The sequence below is a fragment of the Hippoglossus hippoglossus genome, chromosome 23, assembly GCF_009819705.1.
Source record: "Hippoglossus hippoglossus isolate fHipHip1 chromosome 23, fHipHip1.pri, whole genome shotgun sequence".
Taxonomy (NCBI): Eukaryota; Metazoa; Chordata; class Actinopteri; order Pleuronectiformes; family Pleuronectidae; genus Hippoglossus; species Hippoglossus hippoglossus.
In genome coordinates, this window is record NC_047173.1 from 11,077,081 (window position 1) to 11,098,916 (window position 21,836).

The 21,836-nt window shown below is 39.8% G+C and overlaps 1 protein-coding gene across 8 annotated transcripts in view; it reads right to left on the reverse strand.

Moving 5' to 3' along the window:
* The window catches only part of cacna2d4a (calcium channel, voltage-dependent, alpha 2/delta subunit 4a), a 75,462-nt gene that overhangs the window by 50,769 nt on the left and 2,857 nt on the right, over positions 1 to 21,836 (reverse strand). For 5 of the 8 annotated variants that reach the window (XM_034578964.1, XM_034578963.1, XM_034578967.1 and 2 more), the window contains 26 exons: positions 19,030 to 19,111; positions 16,585 to 16,701; positions 16,409 to 16,468; positions 15,727 to 15,889; positions 15,495 to 15,626; positions 14,904 to 14,964; positions 13,612 to 13,762; positions 12,667 to 12,741; positions 11,058 to 11,147; positions 10,789 to 10,902; positions 10,581 to 10,659; positions 9,438 to 9,571; positions 8,157 to 8,234; positions 7,983 to 8,063; positions 7,814 to 7,888; positions 7,586 to 7,672; positions 7,400 to 7,471; positions 7,093 to 7,154; positions 6,738 to 6,805; positions 6,600 to 6,645; positions 6,380 to 6,477; positions 6,131 to 6,224; positions 5,899 to 5,991; positions 5,266 to 5,393; positions 4,319 to 4,429; positions 3,211 to 3,279 (listed from right to left, as the gene is read on the reverse strand). In XM_034578964.1, coding sequence (XP_034434855.1) covers positions 3,211 to 3,279; positions 4,319 to 4,429; positions 5,266 to 5,393; positions 5,899 to 5,991; positions 6,131 to 6,224; positions 6,380 to 6,477; positions 6,600 to 6,645; positions 6,738 to 6,805; positions 7,093 to 7,154; positions 7,400 to 7,471; positions 7,586 to 7,672; positions 7,814 to 7,888; positions 7,983 to 8,063; positions 8,157 to 8,234; positions 9,438 to 9,571; positions 10,581 to 10,659; positions 10,789 to 10,902; positions 11,058 to 11,147; positions 12,667 to 12,741; positions 13,612 to 13,762; positions 14,904 to 14,964; positions 15,495 to 15,626; positions 15,727 to 15,889; positions 16,409 to 16,468; positions 16,585 to 16,701; positions 19,030 to 19,111 — 2,420 coding nt within the window. The remainder of the gene's footprint in view (positions 1 to 3,210; positions 3,280 to 4,318; positions 4,430 to 5,265; positions 5,394 to 5,898; positions 5,992 to 6,130; positions 6,225 to 6,379; positions 6,478 to 6,599; positions 6,646 to 6,737; positions 6,806 to 7,092; positions 7,155 to 7,399; positions 7,472 to 7,585; positions 7,673 to 7,813; positions 7,889 to 7,982; positions 8,064 to 8,156; positions 8,235 to 9,437; positions 9,572 to 10,580; positions 10,660 to 10,788; positions 10,903 to 11,057; positions 11,148 to 12,666; positions 12,742 to 13,611; positions 13,763 to 14,903; positions 14,965 to 15,494; positions 15,627 to 15,726; positions 15,890 to 16,408; positions 16,469 to 16,584; positions 16,702 to 19,029; positions 19,112 to 21,836) is intronic. The other 3 variants (XM_034578965.1, XM_034578969.1, XM_034578968.1) reach the window with 3 other exon arrangements.

Genomic DNA, 21,836 nt, shown 5'->3' on the forward strand with positions numbered 1-21,836 from the left:
ACTTTATTTTTTCCCAACTCTCTGTCTTGCTTTCTATTTACCTACTTAGCTCCCCTTCTCTTTCTCTCAGTCTGTTTCTCTGTCAGCGGAGCGTATTAGGTTTATTTACATACAGCCTGTCACTTCTGCCACAGAGCTATACTAATCCATAGCTGAGCCTCAGAACGGCATAAACACAGTGTTTTTGTGGTCACCGTTGATTGATTTTGGATCAGCCTCTGAAATACCAAATCCCTGGCGTTCATCACAGAAAGAGAAATTGAATCTGCCACAGAATCAGCATGAAAGCTTAACACAAAACTCGCTCATTCAGTGGTGGACAACTGACCAATTTCTATTCAGACAAACACTGACACTCAGTGGTCAGAAATGGAATCACAATTTCTTTAAACCGCCCATTGCCATTACCTGTAATGTTTGCTTCATCAGAAACAACTTTTTCAGCTCAGTGACAGACAGCTCCATTGTATACAAGCTTTTTATCTATTGTGTTCATCATAAAGGGAATGTCAGATTTATTCTAGAACATATTTAATGTAATTTGTCAGACAGATAGACAGAACATAAGTGTCTGCTAATGTCTGTGCCGCCATAAGATATTTACATCTAGACATGTTAAAACACTAGATCAAGGCCTGTCGCTGTTAATACACACTCATACAAGCCAATGCCAATGCCAAACTCTGTAGGTGGGTACAGTGCAGTGCTGCTGGTGTAGCCCTTCAAGAGGCAGAGCTATTGAATATTTGATCCCCATATGTCCAAGATGTAACTCTGGACGAGAACGCCTTGCAGTGACAGGAAAAAGAGAGTAACAAGGGGAGAGAAAGACAGAGAGAAAAGGATGAGCAGGGTTAGGAAGAGAAGTTTGACAGCTTAGGAAGAGAGTGGCTAAAAGAGAGAGAGATGTATTTGAGGGTTTAACAGGGCAAAGAAGAGTGTCTGAGGGGAGAAACCGTGAGTCATATGTGTGTGTGTGTGTGTGTGTGTGTGTGTGTGTGTGTGTGTGTGTGTGTGTGTGCCTGCAAAAGAAAGTCAGATAGAGCAAGTCTATAAAACATTGATATAGCTTTTCCCGCTGTGTTCTTGTTAAAGTGAGGCAGCTGGTAGCAAAGTTGTTCAACTTGACATCCAGTGATGCAGTGATCACTGGGTGATCTGTGACTTTAAACCTCTAACTGATCATCATCATCATATAATGTTCAAATACCAGCATCCAGAAATGCCTCCGATACTGCTGAAAATGCAGAGTATGCTATGCAATTTTCTTTTCCCAGAAATCACTTCTTCTTCCCCGCCTGAAAATAGCAATTGCTCCATAGTTGCAAATTACAACACTAGTGCAACACGACGGTAGCAATCATCACTTCCATACAGGGTTAGCAGCATACAGCTGTGAAATTATGTTATATAAGTTGGTATCCTTTTATATGCACTTGTATCAGATCAGTACTCGGTATTGGCCATAATGCAAAGCCCAGGTAACAGAATCAGTGCCAGTGAGTGAATAATGGTATTGGAATATTTCTATTATCAGCACACACAAAACCGAAAAACCATCTTTACTTGACTTATTACAAATCTTAAACTTAATCTTGATGTTTTTTCTTAGATACAATACTTGTTTCAGATCTGTCTGCCATTTCTATTTTCTAGGATTACTAACAATCTACTTTCAACCTACAGTGACGTTAATGTTCCTAAACAGGAAGAGAGAAAGAGGGATGCAAAAGTGAGGGAGAGGAATATTAAGAAGGAGAGGCAGTGAGGTTAAAAGAGAGAAACACATCTATTTGTAACTATTTCTCACTTCTCCTTTCTCTCCCTGTTTCCATTTTCACATATAACATGATTTTTTCCAGATGATTTAATCACACCCTCACTCTTGTTCTATCATCTGGTACAGAAATGGACCATTTAATAATAACCTACAATAAAAGGTCTGAGCAACATATAATGACCAAGCTCCTAGTACCATATTATCCTTATAGATCACTTTGTTGTCAAACTGCAGGCCTACTTGAGTTTTGAAGAATGGACGGAGGAGCCTTCAGCTACCAGGCTCCTCTCCAGAGGAACCAGCTCCCAGTTTGAGTCTGAGAGCTGGAGACAAACAAGGAGCATAATTTCAAAATAAAAAAGGAAACAGAACTCAGTGTGAAACAACCGAACACAAACACACAGATAAATAAGATAGTGTCCATGATCTAAAATGACATTAAACAGAAAATCCCCCCAAAGATTTTCACTGTGTTTCAGAGTTTAAGGCTCAGCGTCATGACAGCTATAGACCTTGGCTGCTTAAATAAACTGCCATGATGCACTGAACACTTCTCTCACCTTCTCCTCTCTCACTAACCTTGTGTATTTATATAACACTAGCGCCTGTCATTAACTGGGTGTCTGCTCTCTCCTGTAGTCTGTACTTTTCCTCCCTGTCCTAATCTCAGCAGGTATCTTTGACTCTGGTGCTGCAGAATCCGGATATGCCAAGACTACTCAACACTCATCATTATTATTATTATCAATGATGATCTGCATGATCTCTCTCTCTCTCTCTCTCTCTCTCTCTCTCTCTCTCTCTCTCTCTCTCTCTCTCTCTCTCTCTCTCTCTCTCTCTCTCATCATGTATGATTTAGCACTATATACTTAATAAAAAAAAATTATGCTGTCTGTCTTTCAATGATATGAGAAACTAAGTGTATACACTAGAAGATGCACACACACATACCCACAAACACAGAGTCTTGCTGAATTAGATAATTATGACTGATCAGTCAAACACATTACACAACAGCCCACACAACAGGAAGCAGTTAAACAAATCCATAGACTATGAACTAGAGGACAATGGAAACAGCACATGTAGCACATGTTATCATCAATCAGAGCTTGACTGACACATCAGCAGGTCAATATTATTGGCTGATATCAGGTCTCCAGTGACTACAACCTAATAATCCTAAATCACCACCAAATGTAAACAAGCTGTACTTGTTCAAACAATCTCTCAATCTCAAAGCATAACCTACCAGCGTGGCAAATAGTTACCAACAACCCAGGCAAGTGATTGGACGGAGATATGACCCAAAATAACCATCCAATCAGCAAGTTCAAATGTCAGCCACAAAAGGATGTAACAGTGGAACAAAGCGTGTGTGTAAAGACAGAAAGTAAGAGAGTGTATCTGAACAAAAATCCTCATCCTACCTCCAGCGATGGCAGTTTTCTTGCCCACGGTCACAGTGACTGCAGTGGTAGAGATCACTATCGGCCCTGCTGGGAGAGCAACACACAAAATTAGCTAGAATCGATCAATTAATCAACACATGCATATAGAAGCATGGTTGCATGCATGCACATCACAAGTACACAATAGCCCTGGACACATGCATGAGCATATGTACACATACAAAGCAAAAAGGAGATATTTATTTTTACAGCACTCACAGGGATGGTGACAGCTATGGGGCAGATACACATAAAATGTGTTTGAAAATAAGACTAACAGTAACAGACTTGGACAAGGCAGGTAATATTTAATGAACTCATGAATTCCCTGTCTGTGAGTCTATTCACAGCCTTCATGCCAGCAGATGCCAACTGTCACCAAGCCACAGATTCCATCCAGGTTACCATTATAAGCATTATGTAATACAGATTATAACAGCTAATCAACTTACACTCGATAACAGAAGGATTATCTGTGTGTATATATGTCCATGTGCCTAGTATTGTTGCACAGACCGTAAATAAAGATGGATGACAATGACAGCTCCTCAAAAGTAAAGCCAGAGGATCCTGATTGCCCCCTGGTGGCTGGCTGCAGTATAGTTCATAGTAGAGTTGTGTCATTCATCTTTATAAACAGTCTATGATCTGTTATACATCCCTTCAATGCCTGCATGACAGTCATGAATTTATAAACTCTGTAATGGGATTAATTATACTGTCACATACAGAAAAGGAAAACAATAATCACAACAACTGAAGAAACACGATCCTGACTTTCCAACAATTCATAGAATCAGTATAGTACAAATGTTTCAAAACCTTACTGAGTCCCTAAGAGAGGAGAGGAGGTTCTCATATTTTAAATTGCATGCTCATGCAGTGACCAAAAGATAGAGAGAAGGAGGAATGAAACAGAGGAGAAAAAAGAGACGGAAAGAGAAGAAAACTCTTAAAAACAAAGGTGACTAAATGGAAAACAGTGACCACAGCACTCCCCATGCTTTGAAATCAGGAGTGAGGAAGAACATAACAAGGATTATTCAAAAAGAGGAGGCATGCCAAGTATCAGTAAGTTTTCCTATACCCTCCTCCTCCTCTGCCCTCCTCCGTTTTCTCCCTCCCTCCTCCGCTTGGTGCTCCACCTCCTCAGCACTTAAGGTTGCGCTATAGTCAGCCTCATAGTCCCTGAACACATCTGAGCACAACACACTGTATTTACTGTCACCCTAATAATTATAGAGGACTATTTTATGTTTGAACGTCTGACATTAATGATAATTAATAATGGTGGTATGATAATGTCTCATTGTCTTCATGTAAAAATATCATGAAACATTTATCATCATCTTTATATAGGATTTAGAAATAGACCCTCAAGCCTCATCTTCTATATGTAGTATCAGGGTTTAAATCATTTATAGATTCAGTACATACAATAAAGTAGCTACTCTATTTGAGTTTGAGTTTAGTTTACAAGCCTCAAACTCATGTGTATATATGAAACTGCAGCAAACTAGGTTTAATTTAAGTAAGTGAGGAAATGGATTTATGCACACACCCTGCACTCTATGATTTGCTAGAGCAGAATTAAAAGATCATACTCATTGCACCCATTTCTGTCCTTTGTTGCTGCCTAAAGCAAACTTGTTTAATTAAATCACCTAAATTACGCCCTAATGTGCTAATGACACAAAGGAACATCAGCAGATCACATCTTTTTTTACGACTTAATTTCTCAGCTATATTGAAAATGGAGTTAGGTGTTAGTGAGATGAGAAATGCGATGACAGTAGTTGTTAAAGTTGTCAGGCTGGAGCTGCTGAAGATCTTTCCAAACCTGTGTAAGAAACCATGTATACAAACTGCATCAATTCACAATGAAGTAAACAGAAGGAGCAGTTGTAGCCAGTGGCTATAAACAAAATTATCCTCCCACTGAAAGATTTAAAATTGGAAACAAAAAAAGAGCACAACATGTATTTTGTGTGCCCATGAGTGTGTGTGTTTGCTCATTAAAGGTGTTTCCTATACCTCTAGTGTCCTGTCTGGGCATGTAGTATAGAAACTGTCCAGCTGGGTACTCGGCTGCTCTGCGGTACCATACTGGGAAATGGTCCAGTGTGAACATATTCTCCTTGTCTGTGGAGGTCAGGAAAGACCTGGGGAGAGACAAAAATAACCTTGAAGAAAAACCTACTATCCACTTCCTAAAATGATAAGAAACCATCAGAAGGAAGAAGGGAAGTGAGGATAAGTTGGAAAGAACAAGAAGATTTGGAAATAGCAGAGGGAAGAAAAAGAGGGTGAATAAAACATACTACACTATGGCGTAAAATAAGTAATACAATAATAAAGAAAATAACAAAAAAGTAATCTACAGTGATGCTTTCAAATTAAAGAAAAGCTGAAATATAACAACTAATTTTAAAAAAAACTATATGTCATCAAACATTGCTTGTCTGGATTAATGAATGCATTTCTTTTATTGACCACCAGAGGGAGAACTCACACTTTACTGCAATTCAAACATATGTCACTGCTGACAGTCACATACACAGTTTTAACAGCAAATATAAATGTTTTGGCTGTGCACATGATAATGTGTCAGATTTCATGGGATGGTATTTAATTTTAATAAACAAAACGTGTGTTTTTCTTACTTACTTAGCAACCCTTTTCTCAATACCAGTGTACCGCTGGAATCTCAACAGGCCTGAACGGGTCCCCAGGAACGCTGTTTCTACTCCATCGTCCATACTGATAGAGGGAGAGGGAGGAAGAAAAATGAAAAGATAGAGGTGGAGAAAATAGAGGTAATATAGGGTAAATATTAGTAAATATATAACTTTTAATAATGTAAAAGATGTTGTTGTAAGTGTGTGTGTGTAATATTCACCCAGATGTATTAAGCATAAGGGCGGTCCAGTAAGCTTCCATAGGAGCCGTGACCACAGCATCAAACAGAGTTTGTTGCAACAACAACACATCACCTGTAAAAAGAAACCAGAGAGGAAGATGAACATAAATCTTTTAATTATGTTAATGTCTTACAGAGGAATAGGGAAAGAAAAACTTTTTTTTTTTTTTACTTTTTCATTTCTGGTGTACATGTGATAAAAGATCATGAGGTGAAGTGTCTACTTACACTCCAAATCTGGTTCTTTGCCAGTGAGGTATCGTACCACAGCCTGCAGCTGATTCAGCTTGCGGTGGGCTGGGTCAATGTCAGTCTCACAGTATGTCCTACAAATACACACAAGTACGTGAGCAAAAATGTACAGCAGAAATATACTTTCATGAAAATCTCCTATCATACATATTATACATTATACACAAAATATTCATGTTTCATGATTTCAACTCACCACTCGCTGGCTATGGTCAGATCTGGAGCCAGTAAGTCATGAAGACCTGAAGGGAAACAAAAAAAACCCCAACAAGAGTTCAGATGAGTAAGAAAGGTTCACATACACAAATAAAGATAAACTGAGAAAAAGATTTACCTTCTTCAACAGAGACGTTGCCAATGAAGATATACTGTCCATACCCCCGAGTTAACACTATACCCAGACTGTCAAACACAGACAAGACAAAAAAAGATATACTGTGACAACAACCTTAATGTTACAGGCAGAATGAATCATAGTAAGCACTGTAGACCTCATAAATATTTACAACAATAAGAATTTGTTATTTCTCCGAGCAGGCTAGAAATAGAAACAGGCTACAGAAAGTATTGCTTAAAAAGAATTCTATGTTTTGCTATTAATTATTTCATGGTTGTTGGATACGGTGATAATAACATTTACATAATATAAACCATAACACATTAATCCTGCTAAAAGCAATCCGACAAACCTAAATGGCGTCTCATTGAGGACGGTGTGAAAGTAATCATTCTTCAGGAACATCACTCTCGTCTGTGGGCGACAAAGAGAGAAACAGAGTTTATAAAAAGGATAATAAAAGCAGAGAAAATAGACAGCTTGTACAGAAGTTATAGAAAGTACAAAAGGACTAATAACATAAATAAAACATGAGTAAAATAAGGAAACAAAAGTTGGATAGCATAAGAAAATGAACAATAAAATCCCAGAGGAGGAAAGAGGGGAAATCTTGCTCTCCTCAAACACACAGACACACTCATGAACACAAGAGTACTCACTCCTTTATCCACTGACGTTCTCACGTCTAAAGATAACGTTCCAGTTTCTCCTTTCACCATGGCTGTCCTCAGCTAAAACACATACATCACACACACAGCAGTTTCAGAATTACATTATGTTGTACTATAAATCCACATCCACAGTAAATATAGTAAAAAAGAAGAGAGTGTGAGTGTGTTTCTCACTTTCTCCTCAGTGTCCTCCCACTCCACCTCTGACAGATCAACACTGTTGTAGTTGGGTTTTGGCTTTAACTTCTTCCCCTCCTTATACTGTCACACACACATATGCAGATGCACAATCAGCAAAATAAGTATTTTTTAAACACGCATGGTCAATCAATTTAATAGAGCAGAGACACAACAGTTCGTCAGCTGCAATAATTCATTGTATAACACAATATTTGTCTGTACCAACGGTCGTAGGTCAGGGTGAGACAGGATGTAGCCGTTGTTAGTGATGAGGTAGGCGTAACCATGGACACCCAACTGAAAGACAGAGATAAATAAGAATCACATACACAATAGAATCAGCACAGTGTGTGTGTTGTTCCGTTGTGCGAGGACACAGTGGATGATTTACCTTGTATCTAGGAGCTAATCTCATCAGTTCTCTTAGGGCCACGTCAGTTCCCACCACTCCCAGCAGAATCCCATGAGACAACTACAGGACACATACAGGAGGTTCATATTCTGATTCTCTTGTGAAGATGAGCTCTTTCTTACAGTCAGCTGAGTGTTAATGGTGATAACTTACAGTCTCTTTCTTCTTGCTGAACACAGGCATGGCCACTGAGGTCATCAGCAGCAGGCTTTGGGCCTGAGTATCGAACAGCTTGGAAACACAAAAACACACAAGTTGAAATGAAGCCAGCAGATGGGCGATCTTCCACTTGGTAACTTTATGTAAACCAAAGAGCGACCAACAACGTAAACATTGCATCAAGCTACCATTTTACATATATTTGCTAATAAAGTGAAAACTGTACTAAATTAGTTAAATAAGATGGTGGGGACAACTTGAAAGCTAAGTAGCAACATGTTGGTGATAAACTAGGCTAGATTACTAGAGGATGAGCTAAAACAACGTTAGCATTGAAAGCTAATGGTGGAAGCAAGATTAACCATGAACAACTTGAAACCACTAGCAACTGTTAGCTGTTAGCTGTAAACACAAGGCTAATCAATACATTTCATTTGGTTCATACATATAAACTAAATCAATGTGAAGGTTACATCAAGCTAAAATTTTACAAAGGTCAAATTTCAAGCTAACATTTCAAAATGAAAGAAAAGAGAGGCTAAGCATCGTTAGCTGAAAAATAAATATATACTCCAGCAGAATTAGTTCAATAAAAAATAAAGTAGAGAAGATGATGTTCTAAACTCAGGTACCAGTGACAAAGCAGCACATTAGCAGGTGTTAGGTGGAAAACTAATGAAGGGTAAGTTAGGCTAGCTTACTCAAGGATCAGCTAGGCTAACTTTAGCATTTGAAGCTAATGCTGAAAAGACAGAAACTAATAGAAACCACCACAAACAGTTTGTAGTTGATAGTAAATATTACTATTATAATGATAGTGCCATTACCTTTTCTGTGATTGGTGACTGAAGGAGGAGATGGAGGAAACAAGAGGCGTGAAATGATGGTGAAAAGATACAACACACATGGTGCAGGTGAAGAGGAAGATGAAGATGAAGAGATAAAGAAATACAGGAGGCAGATGGTGGAGTAGCACCTGTTCACAGATGTGTAATAAAGTAATGTATTTTATGAAGCAATGAGTAATTAGTAATTGATTACATTGTTCAAGGGCCGCTAAATACTTTCTTTGTTTTGGATTACTTTTATGTATGTGTAGCAGTGGGATGTAACAAAGAACATTTACTTTGTTGTGTACTTGACTTTAATGCAAGTAGATTTATTAAGTACAGCACTTGATGGTAGCTGAGCACAACAGGGAATTGGTCTCAGACTTTTTGGACTGTAGTTATAGAAGTATTTACATGTATAGAAGTCTAGATACAACAGACTCACCACAGTGTCCATGTAGGCCTCGGTCCATATGATGTCATGATCATGGTTGATGACCATCGGCCGGCTGAGAACATGGAGGTACTCCATAACGTTTTCCTGCACGTCAGCCAGCGTGGAGACGTGGGTGTAGTAACCTGCAGGACACAAACATACCAGACAGATGGAAAACCCAGGACTCATACATTTCAGCAAGCAAATTATTCACCACACTGTTTTTAATCTTTCTGCCTCCAGGATTATTTCAGGAGCAATAGGTTTATTTATCAGGCATCAGAAAATATTGTGGTCCCAAAAGGCACTAAGCTGTTTTTTGAAATGGAAAAAAATAAAATAAACACACAGTTTTAATGTCCCGCTAATGCGACTACTGTGCTTTTGATGTTCTTTAAAGCCAGGTTTAGTCTTAGATTCATGGCATTTCTACAAGTGGAAGACAGTGACGTCAATGGGATACCTGCAGTGAAGCTGCTCAGTGACAACAGGCGACTGAAGCACTGCCAGGAATTGAATACGAGAATATTGGACACCCTTTTCCCCTTTGTAAAATCACCTCAAGAGAAGTAGAGCTGTTATTATTATTGCTGTTATCATTATTATTATAAAGACTCTCTTATACGACTGAAACTGCATATAGAAAGGTTTTGGATGAGTGCAACATTAAGCATGTTTGTCTGCTTATGACATTTTGTTGTTGGCAGAGGCCACTGCCAGTGTGCACAACAGAAGGGAGTGCACCTGTTACCCATTACACACACACAGATATTATATTTTTTGGCCGGGAATGTGTTTACAGTGTATCTGTGCTGATAATCAGGTATTTAGTCAAGGGTTTTGATGTGCTCAGAGCGGGATAAAGTGATTATATTCGGGCCTGAGCTGCTGCTGCATGACCCCATGTAATTCACAAGAGGGCAGCACCTGATACCTACTTACATCAGCTGCCGGAGCAAAGAGACCTTTTATCTGAGCTAAACATTAGAGGGGAACACTTTTTTTAATTTCAGACTTAGGCACGCATGTGATTTTTGCAGAAGATTTCACGTGTATTTATCTTCCTGCTGACGTGACTCAGCTTCTCTATGTGGATTATGAAGGTTTCATCTGTAGTAGAAAAACATAAAGGAAAAAGCACTCTGTTTGTACCCTTGTTATTGCAGGCGATCCATTTGACATTATCAGCAAATGTCATCTCACGTCCAATTAAGTAGGTGAACACTCGAACCTGGAGAGACAAGCAAATAAATTATATAGTACGATGTAAGAAATCATGGCTGGTGTTTTAGTGTGTTCACAGTACATCTCACTGGTGCCTGCTGTTATTCATGCTTGCGTGTGAGAGCGTGTGCCATACCCTCCGTTCTGGCCAGTTGAACTCCTTAAAAACCTCCTGGAAGTCCTCCATGGCTCCATCTGTAATCAGCATGATGGCCTGGTTACACAGGCTGCCCTGGCCCAGTGCAGCAGCCTTAAGACACAAGGACACACACAAGGTATTCAATCCTGAGACATTGTACTGAAGACAGACCTGTGAGTTGTAAACTCTCTTTCCTCCTCGCCTGAGATTTAGCATATTGTTGATAACAGTCTCTATGGTTGTTGCAAAGTGGGGACGTACTGTACCTCATTGAGAATCTTGAAAGATTCTTTCATTGCATATTTCACTTTGCCCTCTCCTTTCACATGAAGCTCTTCAACCAAAATCTTGAAATGCTGGAGAGAGAATAAACAAGAAAACTGACATTATCACTAAACCCTGGATCAAACTTTTTTTAGTAAATGCAGGTGAATTGGTCAGAGAGAGAGAGAGAGAGAGAGAGAGAGAGAGAGAGAGAGAGAGAGAGAGAGAGAGAGAGAGAGAAATCATGAGGAAGTGAGGGAAAGAGAGTAAAGGAGGGATCATCTCCCGCTTCCTGGAACTCCGACAAATTACAGCAAAGTCCCTATGTCCACCAGGATGTAATCAACGTGAGCATATACTGACACACAGACACACACTGTGATAAATGGCTGCACTGCTGTGTAAACCACAGATGGACATCACTGGGCTCTTAACAGAATTTGATATCCCCTTATAAAATTTAGAACATATGATAGTTCTAAAGATACTGTAAATATGAAACTATGTGTAAACTGTGTAATGTGGAAAAAACAGCAATCACTTACAATTGAAATAAAAAGTAACAAAAACTAAATATCTATTCTGCATTTTTCTAGTTTTACACTGTATATAATAATATTTAAATGACATAAACATAAGATAATATTCTAAAATAGGCATATTTCTGCCAAAACAAAAAAAGAAAAAGGGGAATATAGGAACTTAGAGTAGGTCTTATTTTCTGCCAAACCGTTATGCAAACCTAATATTAACAAAACTGCATTAACGCATTAATCTCTTTTAGTTTTAGTTTCATGACGGCTACGTTATTCTTACCTCCAGTGGGAGTAAATAAGTTAAATACAGTTGTTATTGAAAATAGGGGGGGAAAAAATAAACAATTCTTCCTGTTAATGTTTGTTCATGTGTTCGCTACGTGAGTTGATGCATAAGTATGTCAGCCAACATCTGTAAGCCCATTCTGTTACAGCCGGCCTCTCAAGGCCTTCAGCCAATCAAATCCCTTGCTGACAGGTCATGTGTCCTACTTAAAATTGTGAGCAGCCCGCAACCTTACCTGATCTGCCATCATGTGAGGGGGGGGAGTGAAAGTAGGGCATACATCCAACACATAATTCACACACACTCACACACAGAGGAGAGAACTGAGAAAACAGAGCGGGTTCTCGGAAAAACAAAATGGAAAAAACGACAGATGAGGAGGAAAAAAGAAATGATAACAGCAGCGATGAAGCAATGAGACTCGAAAGGTGGAAATTTAAAAAGATGCGAAGGAAAAGAAGAAAGAAGATGACAATGGGGAATAAGAGGAGAGAAATGTAGGGTCAAGACAAATGAGGAGAGAATCTGGAAAAAATACCCGTAGTGTTAAAACTCTAACAGACATGAAGTGGTTTAATCCTGTAATTAATATTTTGTAACTGTGAAAACACACATTTACAGTAATGTTTTAGCTGTAATCTGATGACAGCTGATGACTTTAGAGTATTAGCGAGATAACAGCTCGTGATTAATAGGTTAGGAGAGGTCAAGCGATTTAATTAGTTGTGTGAGCGTGTGTGTGTGTGTGTGCTTGCATGGTGAGTGTGTGTGGGTGCGTGACTGTGTTACCTCCCGGTTATCCAGATCAGCTTGTACCAGTGTGCCCTTGAAGCAGGGCTCCACGTAACGAACATAATCACTGTACTGGAGAGAGAAACCAAATATACTGTATAAATCAATGCAGTCAATAATCAGCATGATCCATTATAAAATCAATTATGAGCACAATCAACTTTCATAACAGGTGATGAAGAAGAGTTCAGTTTCATCACCTTCATATCAATCATTCTCAATATCACAATATAACTATTTTACACTTATTCAGTTTCGCCAAAATCTGTTTCTGAATAAAAAAGAAAGATATAAACATATAATACTACTTCGTAGATAAAGTGTGCTGTGGTGGTGTTACTTACTTTATATCTGTTTCTTTCTTTATATCTTATTTACTTTACTCTTACTGTTACTCATTAAAAGGTCATGTCAAGTCAATTTAAAGCCAAATGACTAGATGTTATTCTAAACAATAAAAAGTGGGCTCACTGAGGATATCTCATTGTAAAACACAGATTTTCATTTTGTTGCAGGGTGACTCCATTGTGACGAGTGTAGCTTTAAATTCTGTGTCGAAACAGCTTAAGGGCAGCGGATTTGCTGCGGGCGTATGATTACACACACAGTAATACTGGGATTAACCATGCTTATTACACCACTTTGTCGTTGTAGTGTTACACGTGGCCAAATCCTGAGAAAACCAAAAGACAAGGTGAATTTGGAAACTTTGATGTGACTCCCAAAAAATAGATAAATACATCTGTCTACCTGAATGTCTTTACTGTACCTGCTTGTTTGCATGACTGTACATGGGGGGTGTTAATCTCTATGTCACACTCATCAGGACTTAAACACACTCTAGTGAGTCTATAGTGTGTGTGTGTGTGTGTGTGTGTGTGTGTGTGTGTGTGTGTGTGTGTGTGTGTGTGTGTGTGTCTGCTTAAGAGTGTGTGCACTTACAGCAATGATGTTAACAAAGTCATTTTCTCCCAGTGTGTCCAGGATTGTATTGATGGTGTGTTTGGCGATGGTCAGTCTGAGTCCCTTCATGCTGCCGCTGACATCCACCACGATCACCACATCTTTAGGGGACGTGGCTGCTTGGATATACCTGGAGATAGATACAGAAATATGGAGAAATTCATAGAGAGAAATATATAGAGAGAAATACATGGAAAGAAATATTTAGAGAGAAATACAGGGAGCAATTGAGAGCAATACATATAGAGAAATACAAAGAGAGAAATATTTAGAGAAAAAGGCATATACTGTATATATATATATAAAATATATATAATTTAGAGAAACAGACTGACAGATAGATAGATAGATAGATAGATAGATAGATAGATAGATAGATTGATATATTTATATATTGATATATTGATAGATAGATAAATAGAGTTGTCAGCAGTGCAAATCATAACGTAACTCAAACAACACTGTGTCATTAACAGGGTCGGCATGTTATTTACCAGTAGTCTAGAAGACAGACAGAGCAGACAGAGTTCAAGCCTGATCCTTTTATTTGTTCCTCCATTCCTCTCTCTCTCCCTCCACTGTTCCCTTCATCTCTTTACTACCGTCCCCTGATTTCCCAAGCTCATTAGAATCAATGAGATTTCCCCTACAGCAGCTGTGATTGGTGAATTTTCCACCTCTACCCCGTCTCGTACAGCATGTTCCGTCTGAGAACCAGACGGGAGTTCACCGATGTAGACTGGGCGGTACTCTAGCTTGTATTTTAGACAGCAGACTTTTTCACATGTCACACTATAGGAAATTAATAAAGAGTAAATCCCATTCCGCTGTTTTGGTGTCAGGATGCAAGTATTGTGGCTTTTTAGTTTGGCCCATGTCCCATCTGCCAACATGGAGGAGGCAGGGTTTATGAGCTGTACACTAGTCATGTCTTCTATCTTTATATACAATCTATGGTCGGGACCAACTTCCTCTGCTGCTGATTCATCATGTTCAACTGGACAAATAGTCGCAGATTAGAACATGTCAGACTCTGAAACAAGTGATGTTCAGCCTTTATAACGAATCCTCGTGTAATGGCACCTGACGATTGTTGACTGGAGTGGAAGGGACTCAGGTTGAGTTGAGTCGTTATGGTTCTTCTATAACCCACCCACACAGAACACTCATGATGATGGCCTCCTAAGAAGCACTATCTTCAACTATCAGACGACTGTGTGTAGGACTCGGATCAGGATATAGACCTAAGGCGGGCTTCAATCTGGACTTACCAATTTCTGTTTCTGCTATCAAACGTGACCACACCATTTTCATCTGAAGTCCACTTGATCCCTGGAGAGACAGAGAGAGAGAGAGAGAGAGAGAGAGAGAGAGAGAGAGAGAGAGAGAGAGAGAACAAAAGCTGGTGGTTAGATGGCAAACTGCTGCATGGGTAGCTGGTGGGATGGATGACTAGAGAAACAAGGATGGATGGTGACAGGCTGTCAGAGGAGAACGTGATGAATGAGGTTGCAGATGAGTAAAAGAGGCTGTGTCACAAATCCTCCGCTAATTACTCCTCACACACACACACACACACACACACACACACACACACACACACACACACACACACACACACACACACACACACACACACACACACACACACACACACACACACACACACACAGACACACACACACACAGAAGAGAGCTCATCAGCAGCCTGACTTTAGCTGAGACTGAGTCATCACGTTGTCAGTTGCTGTGTAAGTATTCTGTTTGGCTTGTGCAGCTCTTCCGCGACACTTGAAGAGGTGCAACTGAAAGACACTGAAGTCTGTTTGGACGCGTGCATGACGTCCCGGACGTATCTGTACCTGGGTACAGCCTGAAGAAGCCTGTAGCGCTGCCAAAGTACTGCCACGTGAGAGTCGGGTCCTTCTGGAAGTTATCGATGAACACGTCATTCAGGGCCTCGGACATGTAGGCTCCGTTGAGAATGTCTGGATCTAGAAACAGTGACAGAAAGAACAAGACAGATATTCTGATGGCAATAGGATGCACCACATGGTGTGTACAAGGGAGAGAGTGTGTGTGTGTGTGTGTTACCTCGGTTGTAGACGTTAGTGGGGACTTGTATGTTGCTCAGCTGTGTGTTGACTGGCAGTTTATTGAAGTGTTCATTTGCCTCCAGAGGGAATTCTCCTCCCAGCGGCACCGAGTTCCCCTCCTGATCGTATGAGTTGATCAGCATGGAGTTATAATAATCAAACTACAAACACAAAAACAGAGGATGGCTTTATATTAATTATATGATGAAATATCGAAGACATGTTTAAACAGGGTACTTTTTCTTTGCATATTTGCTTTATGAAAGAATATAAGTCATGTATATTCAACACAGGTTAAATGAGGTGAAAGAATAAAAACAAGTGGATAATATTTTATCTATTTATGGCTCAATGTGTACTTAAATATACTTTATTGAGAGTCACTCAAATGTAATAAATTACATCTTTGCTCTTTCTCATTATTACTCCGATGTTATATAAAACTTAGAAAAATAGAAGAATACCTAGAAATACAGAAAAAGAAGTAAAATAAAATCATCTTATTTAATACTGCATCAGTGTTAGTTCAGTTTCTAGATAGCAGTACGTACACTAAAGAAGGATTCAATGGAGAGTGGGATGTGGGTGTAAATCAGAAGTCGCACGCTCTTATTATTAGAGTATATATATATTTTACATATTTGTGCACAGAGGTGGATACCATACACACTGTCACATACCTCCAGTGTTTCATTGTACTCGTGGTATAAATCTGCATCCTCTGCTGCTTCTGCTAACCTCTGTGAGGAAATACAAGTGGTTAGGGAAACAGTCGGAACCATGTAGGAAGTAACAAAACCATCTTTACACAGACTAAACCTGCTGCTGTGATGATTTGCTTTTTGTTTGTTTTTACCTTCACTGACTTCATCTTCCTCCCGAGCATCTCCTCCATCTCCTCTGCGAACTTTTTCGCCAGCTCCTCTCCGTCCACCTCCTCAATCTTCACCATGCCCTCGATGTCCTTGTATTTCTTCAAAACAGACACAGCTTTTATGTATTATATTCTCTATATACTTAGAATATATTCTATATAGGAGCAGATTTTCTTTTACACATTTCCCATTTAGAATTTGCACACAATATTCAGCTCAATATAGAATGGAGAATAACAAACTGCAGAGGCGCACTAATGCAAGAGATACACACACACACACACACACACACACACACAAACACGAGGATTGTATAACAGATGGGGGTCAAGCCCTGACTCCAGAACCCCTCTCTAATCTGCATCATGACAGAGTGATGCCACTAGATAAACATCTACTCCATGCTGCACCTCTGCACGTTTTAGAGACTGTTATATATTGATTCAAGATGGTTTAATACATAACTTAGTTTTCATAAATATTAAGTTCAAGGCATTAAAAAGAGCGGTAGCATGGTTTTGTTTGTGCACCAATTACAACAGCTGTGTCCAAAATTAAATTAATCTAAAGGTCAAATTTTCACTATAATGAAAATATAGTTATATAATTCTACTACATATTAACAATGACTTATAACTAAATTTGTTATCTTTTGTAAGATAATATCCTTCTTATTGCGTATAAGTATATTACTGCCGGACAGTACATGATGGCGCACGAGGAGTCTCAGTAAAATAAACTGAACATTCTCCAGCATTTCTTTCACCTCTAGTGAGATTATTATCCTCGCTCAACACTGTGATGTCAAAATGTCAAAGACAGAGACTTGTTAATGAAAATGTCTCAGTTTGCACAATCCCAAGCAGATGGAGAAAAACCCTTCCACAGCTCAGTTACAAAGTTTTTTCGGCTGTTGGCCAAAAAATTCAAGCCATTTGGGAAAATAACTAAATGTCCAATTTGTCAAAGTGAACAAAGATATATATTCTATTGTCACTTCGCCTGATGATGCTTTTTAATTTCCTTTACAGGAGAAAGCAAGCCAGAGTAAATCAAACAGATTAGAGAGACAAAGAAAGGTAAAAAAAAAGAGAAAGGATGATAAAGAGCCAACAGCAAATACACATGAAGTCCTGTTTGAAGCCAAAGCAAAGCTGCAGCATTTTGAGTATCCACTCTGGTTTACTCAGGCAAAAAGAAACACCGTCGCTAAACATTCCACAGATAATGAGAAAGCCATTGATTAGACAGAGCCGGGTGATTAATGGCTTTTCGTTTCCAGGATTAAACAAATGCACTGTATATATGCTTTTTACACACTGCCGGTTAAATAAAAAGACAACGTCTGGAACAAGGAGGAATATGTCTAAACAACACTATAATATCAGATACTGTCACGATAGCATCTGCTTCGATTACTGTGACAATTGATTGTAATGTAGTAACCTAACGGACTGTACCATCACTTTTACTGCCAGTGTTACAATTACTTTTACTTCCCCTTTGTTTCTACCATCCAGGTTAAACCTTATCTGCAATTTTACGCAGGTTAAATGTCTGTGCAGCTGGTTTTAGTTTTGATATTTTGTGCTCTACAATAGAAAATTGTGTGGTAAAATAAAAACAAAGGTACGCTGTAGAAGGAGATGGTCATTCTGCGAACACAGTTTGTATGTGTGTGTGTGTGCGTTTGCGGCAGATGGCGAACAGGCCTGCTAGGGATTCTACAGGGTGGCATGCAGAGAAAGACCGCACATCCTAATTACTCAAAGACACACACACACAAACATAACCCCCTCTTGAGTCTCTACGGCAAGAAACACAAAAGAAACAAATGCAATGCAAACCACAGCAAAGGGCTATAGTGTGTTTTCACGACCTTTTAGTGTACGTGTTTGTGTATGATAAAAAATATATATATATCGCACAATGAATCAAGCAAAACGTATATAAATTAAGTGTGTCATCACAGTGGTCTCTGGGCCATGTGCAGATGTTAGACAGCAAATGTATGCCAGTCAGCCGTGCTCTTATTGGCTGATGCGGCAGAGGGGAGGGGGAGGAGGGATGGAGTCAGACCCCGCCCGTCTCAGTCTGGTGCGATGAGGACATGTGATCTGTAACCCGCTCTGAAGCGCGTTTGTCTTTCTGCGTTGAAGTTTGTTTCTCCAATATCTCTCCATGTCTGTGTCGTATTCCTCACGACAAGTATCGTTACAACTACAACATCACTGATTTGTCTGCAACAGAAACAATATGATGCATCTAAACTTGCTATAAATGCCCGTGCAAGAAAACATCACAATTATATGTAAAAAAAATTTAAAAAAAGCACTATATGTGTGCATGAAGCCTCTTTTAGCATGTGTGTATTATGCGTCTGTTAAAGTGTCTTTGTTAAAGTGCAGTTGTGTGTGGTCTCCTACCTTCTGTAGCAGCTTGGCTCCAGAGTACCTGGCGGACAGAGCAGCAATGTCTTTGCTAAAGGACACGGCCCACTGCTGCACCCTGGACACACAAGCAGTGACAGGTACACAAAACTGTTAACACTTATTAACAGCAACAACATTTATTTTTAGCTGACATTTAATACTGTTGGTGTGTAAAGACGGGATGGTAATATGTAATATGAGCGGCTGTGGCTCAGGAGAGTGGGTCGTTCGCTAACGGTTGGTAGTCGGTGGTTCAATCCCCCGGCTTCTCCAGTCTGTCCAACCTCAAATTGCTTCTGACGGCCGTGTGTGAATAAGTGAATTAGACGTGTGCTGTAATGTGCTGTGAGTGGTTGATAAGACTGGAAAAGTGCTATATTAGTCCAGTCCATTCAATGAACACATTTTTGTCCAGATCCTCTGCTGCTTTAACTCATATCCTTTTATAAATGTTTGTTTTATTGGAAAGAGGCACCATTAAATTACATTTTGGCACATCAAATACGTGCAGGGAGGAAAGCGGTGTCACCTTGCCACATTAAGAAATTGACTGTGCTGTATAATATATGAGCTAGTGAAATGCATCCCAATAAACAGGATAAATACACCTCAATTGAAAGTCACAGCTGTGCAGCCAATCATATTGTAACTTATTACATTGCAGTAAAAGAATAAAGCAGCTGCCACACAGTAATCAAAGATCTCCCCTTCCGTCCAAATCTTCTTGATAAAAGAAAGAAGGGCTAATAAAACCGTGAGCATTGACGGTGACCATGACAGTGTAAAGCCAATCATGTTAAGAGGTTACCCTGCATTCGCCTATAACAGATTAAAACAGATTACCGGGAAGGTGACAGTGAAAGCTGACGGGCCGGCCAGGTCAAAGGGTTATCTGGTGTTCAATAACATGTAGTAATTCTACAAATCCTCCATGTGAATGCAGCCAAGGTAAGGTGATGGAGGTCAGAGCGTAGACAGGATGTGACAGATGGCTCAACCAATGGGGAGTCAGCCAGCTTGCTGCTAGTGAGCAGGCAGGGTGGTGGCCAGGTGGTGTCGGTGCTGAAAGATGGCTGGTAGTTTGGTTAACTTGTTGATGTGCTCACGTGACAATGTTTAGAAGTAAAAGTTGTGTGAGACATTAGTTTTACATTTTACCACAGATACAGACCCTCTGTTTCTGGTGTGGGGGGGTTTCCTGCACCAACAGACCTGTATACCACTGAGGGGCCCCTGAATCATATGATATAGATGGTTTGACTCCGGATGAGACCTATGATCAGCATGTGGATACCATTCTGAGCAAATCGATGGATTTGCCTGCAGGAAACATGATCCGGTGTTTTGACCAATCAGTTATCAGCTATCAATCAGAACCCTTTTAGCTTGTTCTTATGGCACTGACGTATGTTCAAGTCTTAATATGTTTGGTAAGTTTGGTTTTGATTAGTTTTTTGATGTTATAAAAAAGGGGCGTCATGTCATGATTGACAGCTGAGACTGACTCGAGATTGGTCGAGCCGCTTCATCAGCAAGATGGTTGGTATCAGGACTGTTTTGGCTTCATTTCTGGACAGTCTTTATAAAATTCATTCATCTATATAAAACTGACAAAATCGTAAACATCAGGATTAGTGTCACATCTCATTTTACACAAGTTGTTTCTCAGATTGAGTCCTCGCTGTTGACGTCTCACTGTCAGTTCTGTGTTTTGCTCGGGGCAGCAGAGCAATGTTGCCTCAGAGGCTTAAGATTTGACCTTCTTGGCCTGAGATGTTCCAGTCATAGCCTCGCTGACTTCCAGAGCCAGAGGGAGCCTGCTGCCAGATCTTCCATGGGCAGAGTGGAGGACTTTGGGCTCAGTGACCTGTATTGGCCTGCTGAACCCTGCTGTGCCTGGAGCTTTAATCTGCCTTAGTCGCTCCAGCCTATGGTGACAGCACACACCCTCTGAGCTGGGTAAGAACAAAACCTGCCCTGAAAGTGCATACGTTTATAGGACTTGGGCTGATAAATCTGTTGTGTCTGACCACTGACATACACCTATAAACACACATTTTGTGTTTCTCCGACCCTCTCAGTGCCCCCCCACCCCCTTCACGTTTAACACACACAGACACACAGTTAATAGGCTATTACGGACTGACAGCGCAGCATCGATCTGTTGGTGTTTCTCGTCAGCAGGAGGTTTGAAAACTGCCTCAGGGAAAAGAGCTTCGTCTGGTTTCTGGAGAACAAACACAGCGTTTCTGTTCCCAAAAGAAATGTTCAGCTGAGAAAAACCCGACCGCTTATCTCACAAAAAAAGAGAAAAGAATGCTTGGTGTGAAAAAAAATCCCATCAGGCTTCATGAGCAGGTTCCTTCCTTCTGTCGACACCATCCTTGCACTTTATGTGTAAAAGCAATAACAAACCTTGATGTGAATTCAGCTTTAAAGCCATGTTAGTGGCTGTGTCGCATCCACTGGAGAAATACATGGCAACGTTGCAATGCTGACGTGCCCATCAATGTTTAGTCAGTAATTACCAGAACACAAACCACTAGTTTCACTATTTCTTAACAAATTCAAGTATTGGATAAACCAAGAACTTAATTTTAACCTTATAGTGTTTGATGAAAAAGTTAAGAGATCCCCAAAATGATAATAATTCATTTCGAGCGGGAACAGAGGAACGTTTGCACCAAGTTCCTATCCGACAGATTCACAGATATTTCCATGAAAACCCTCGACATCATCATCATGGAGTCATGAACATCCACATAAAAGATATTTCAGTCTGGACCGAAATAGTTGACCAA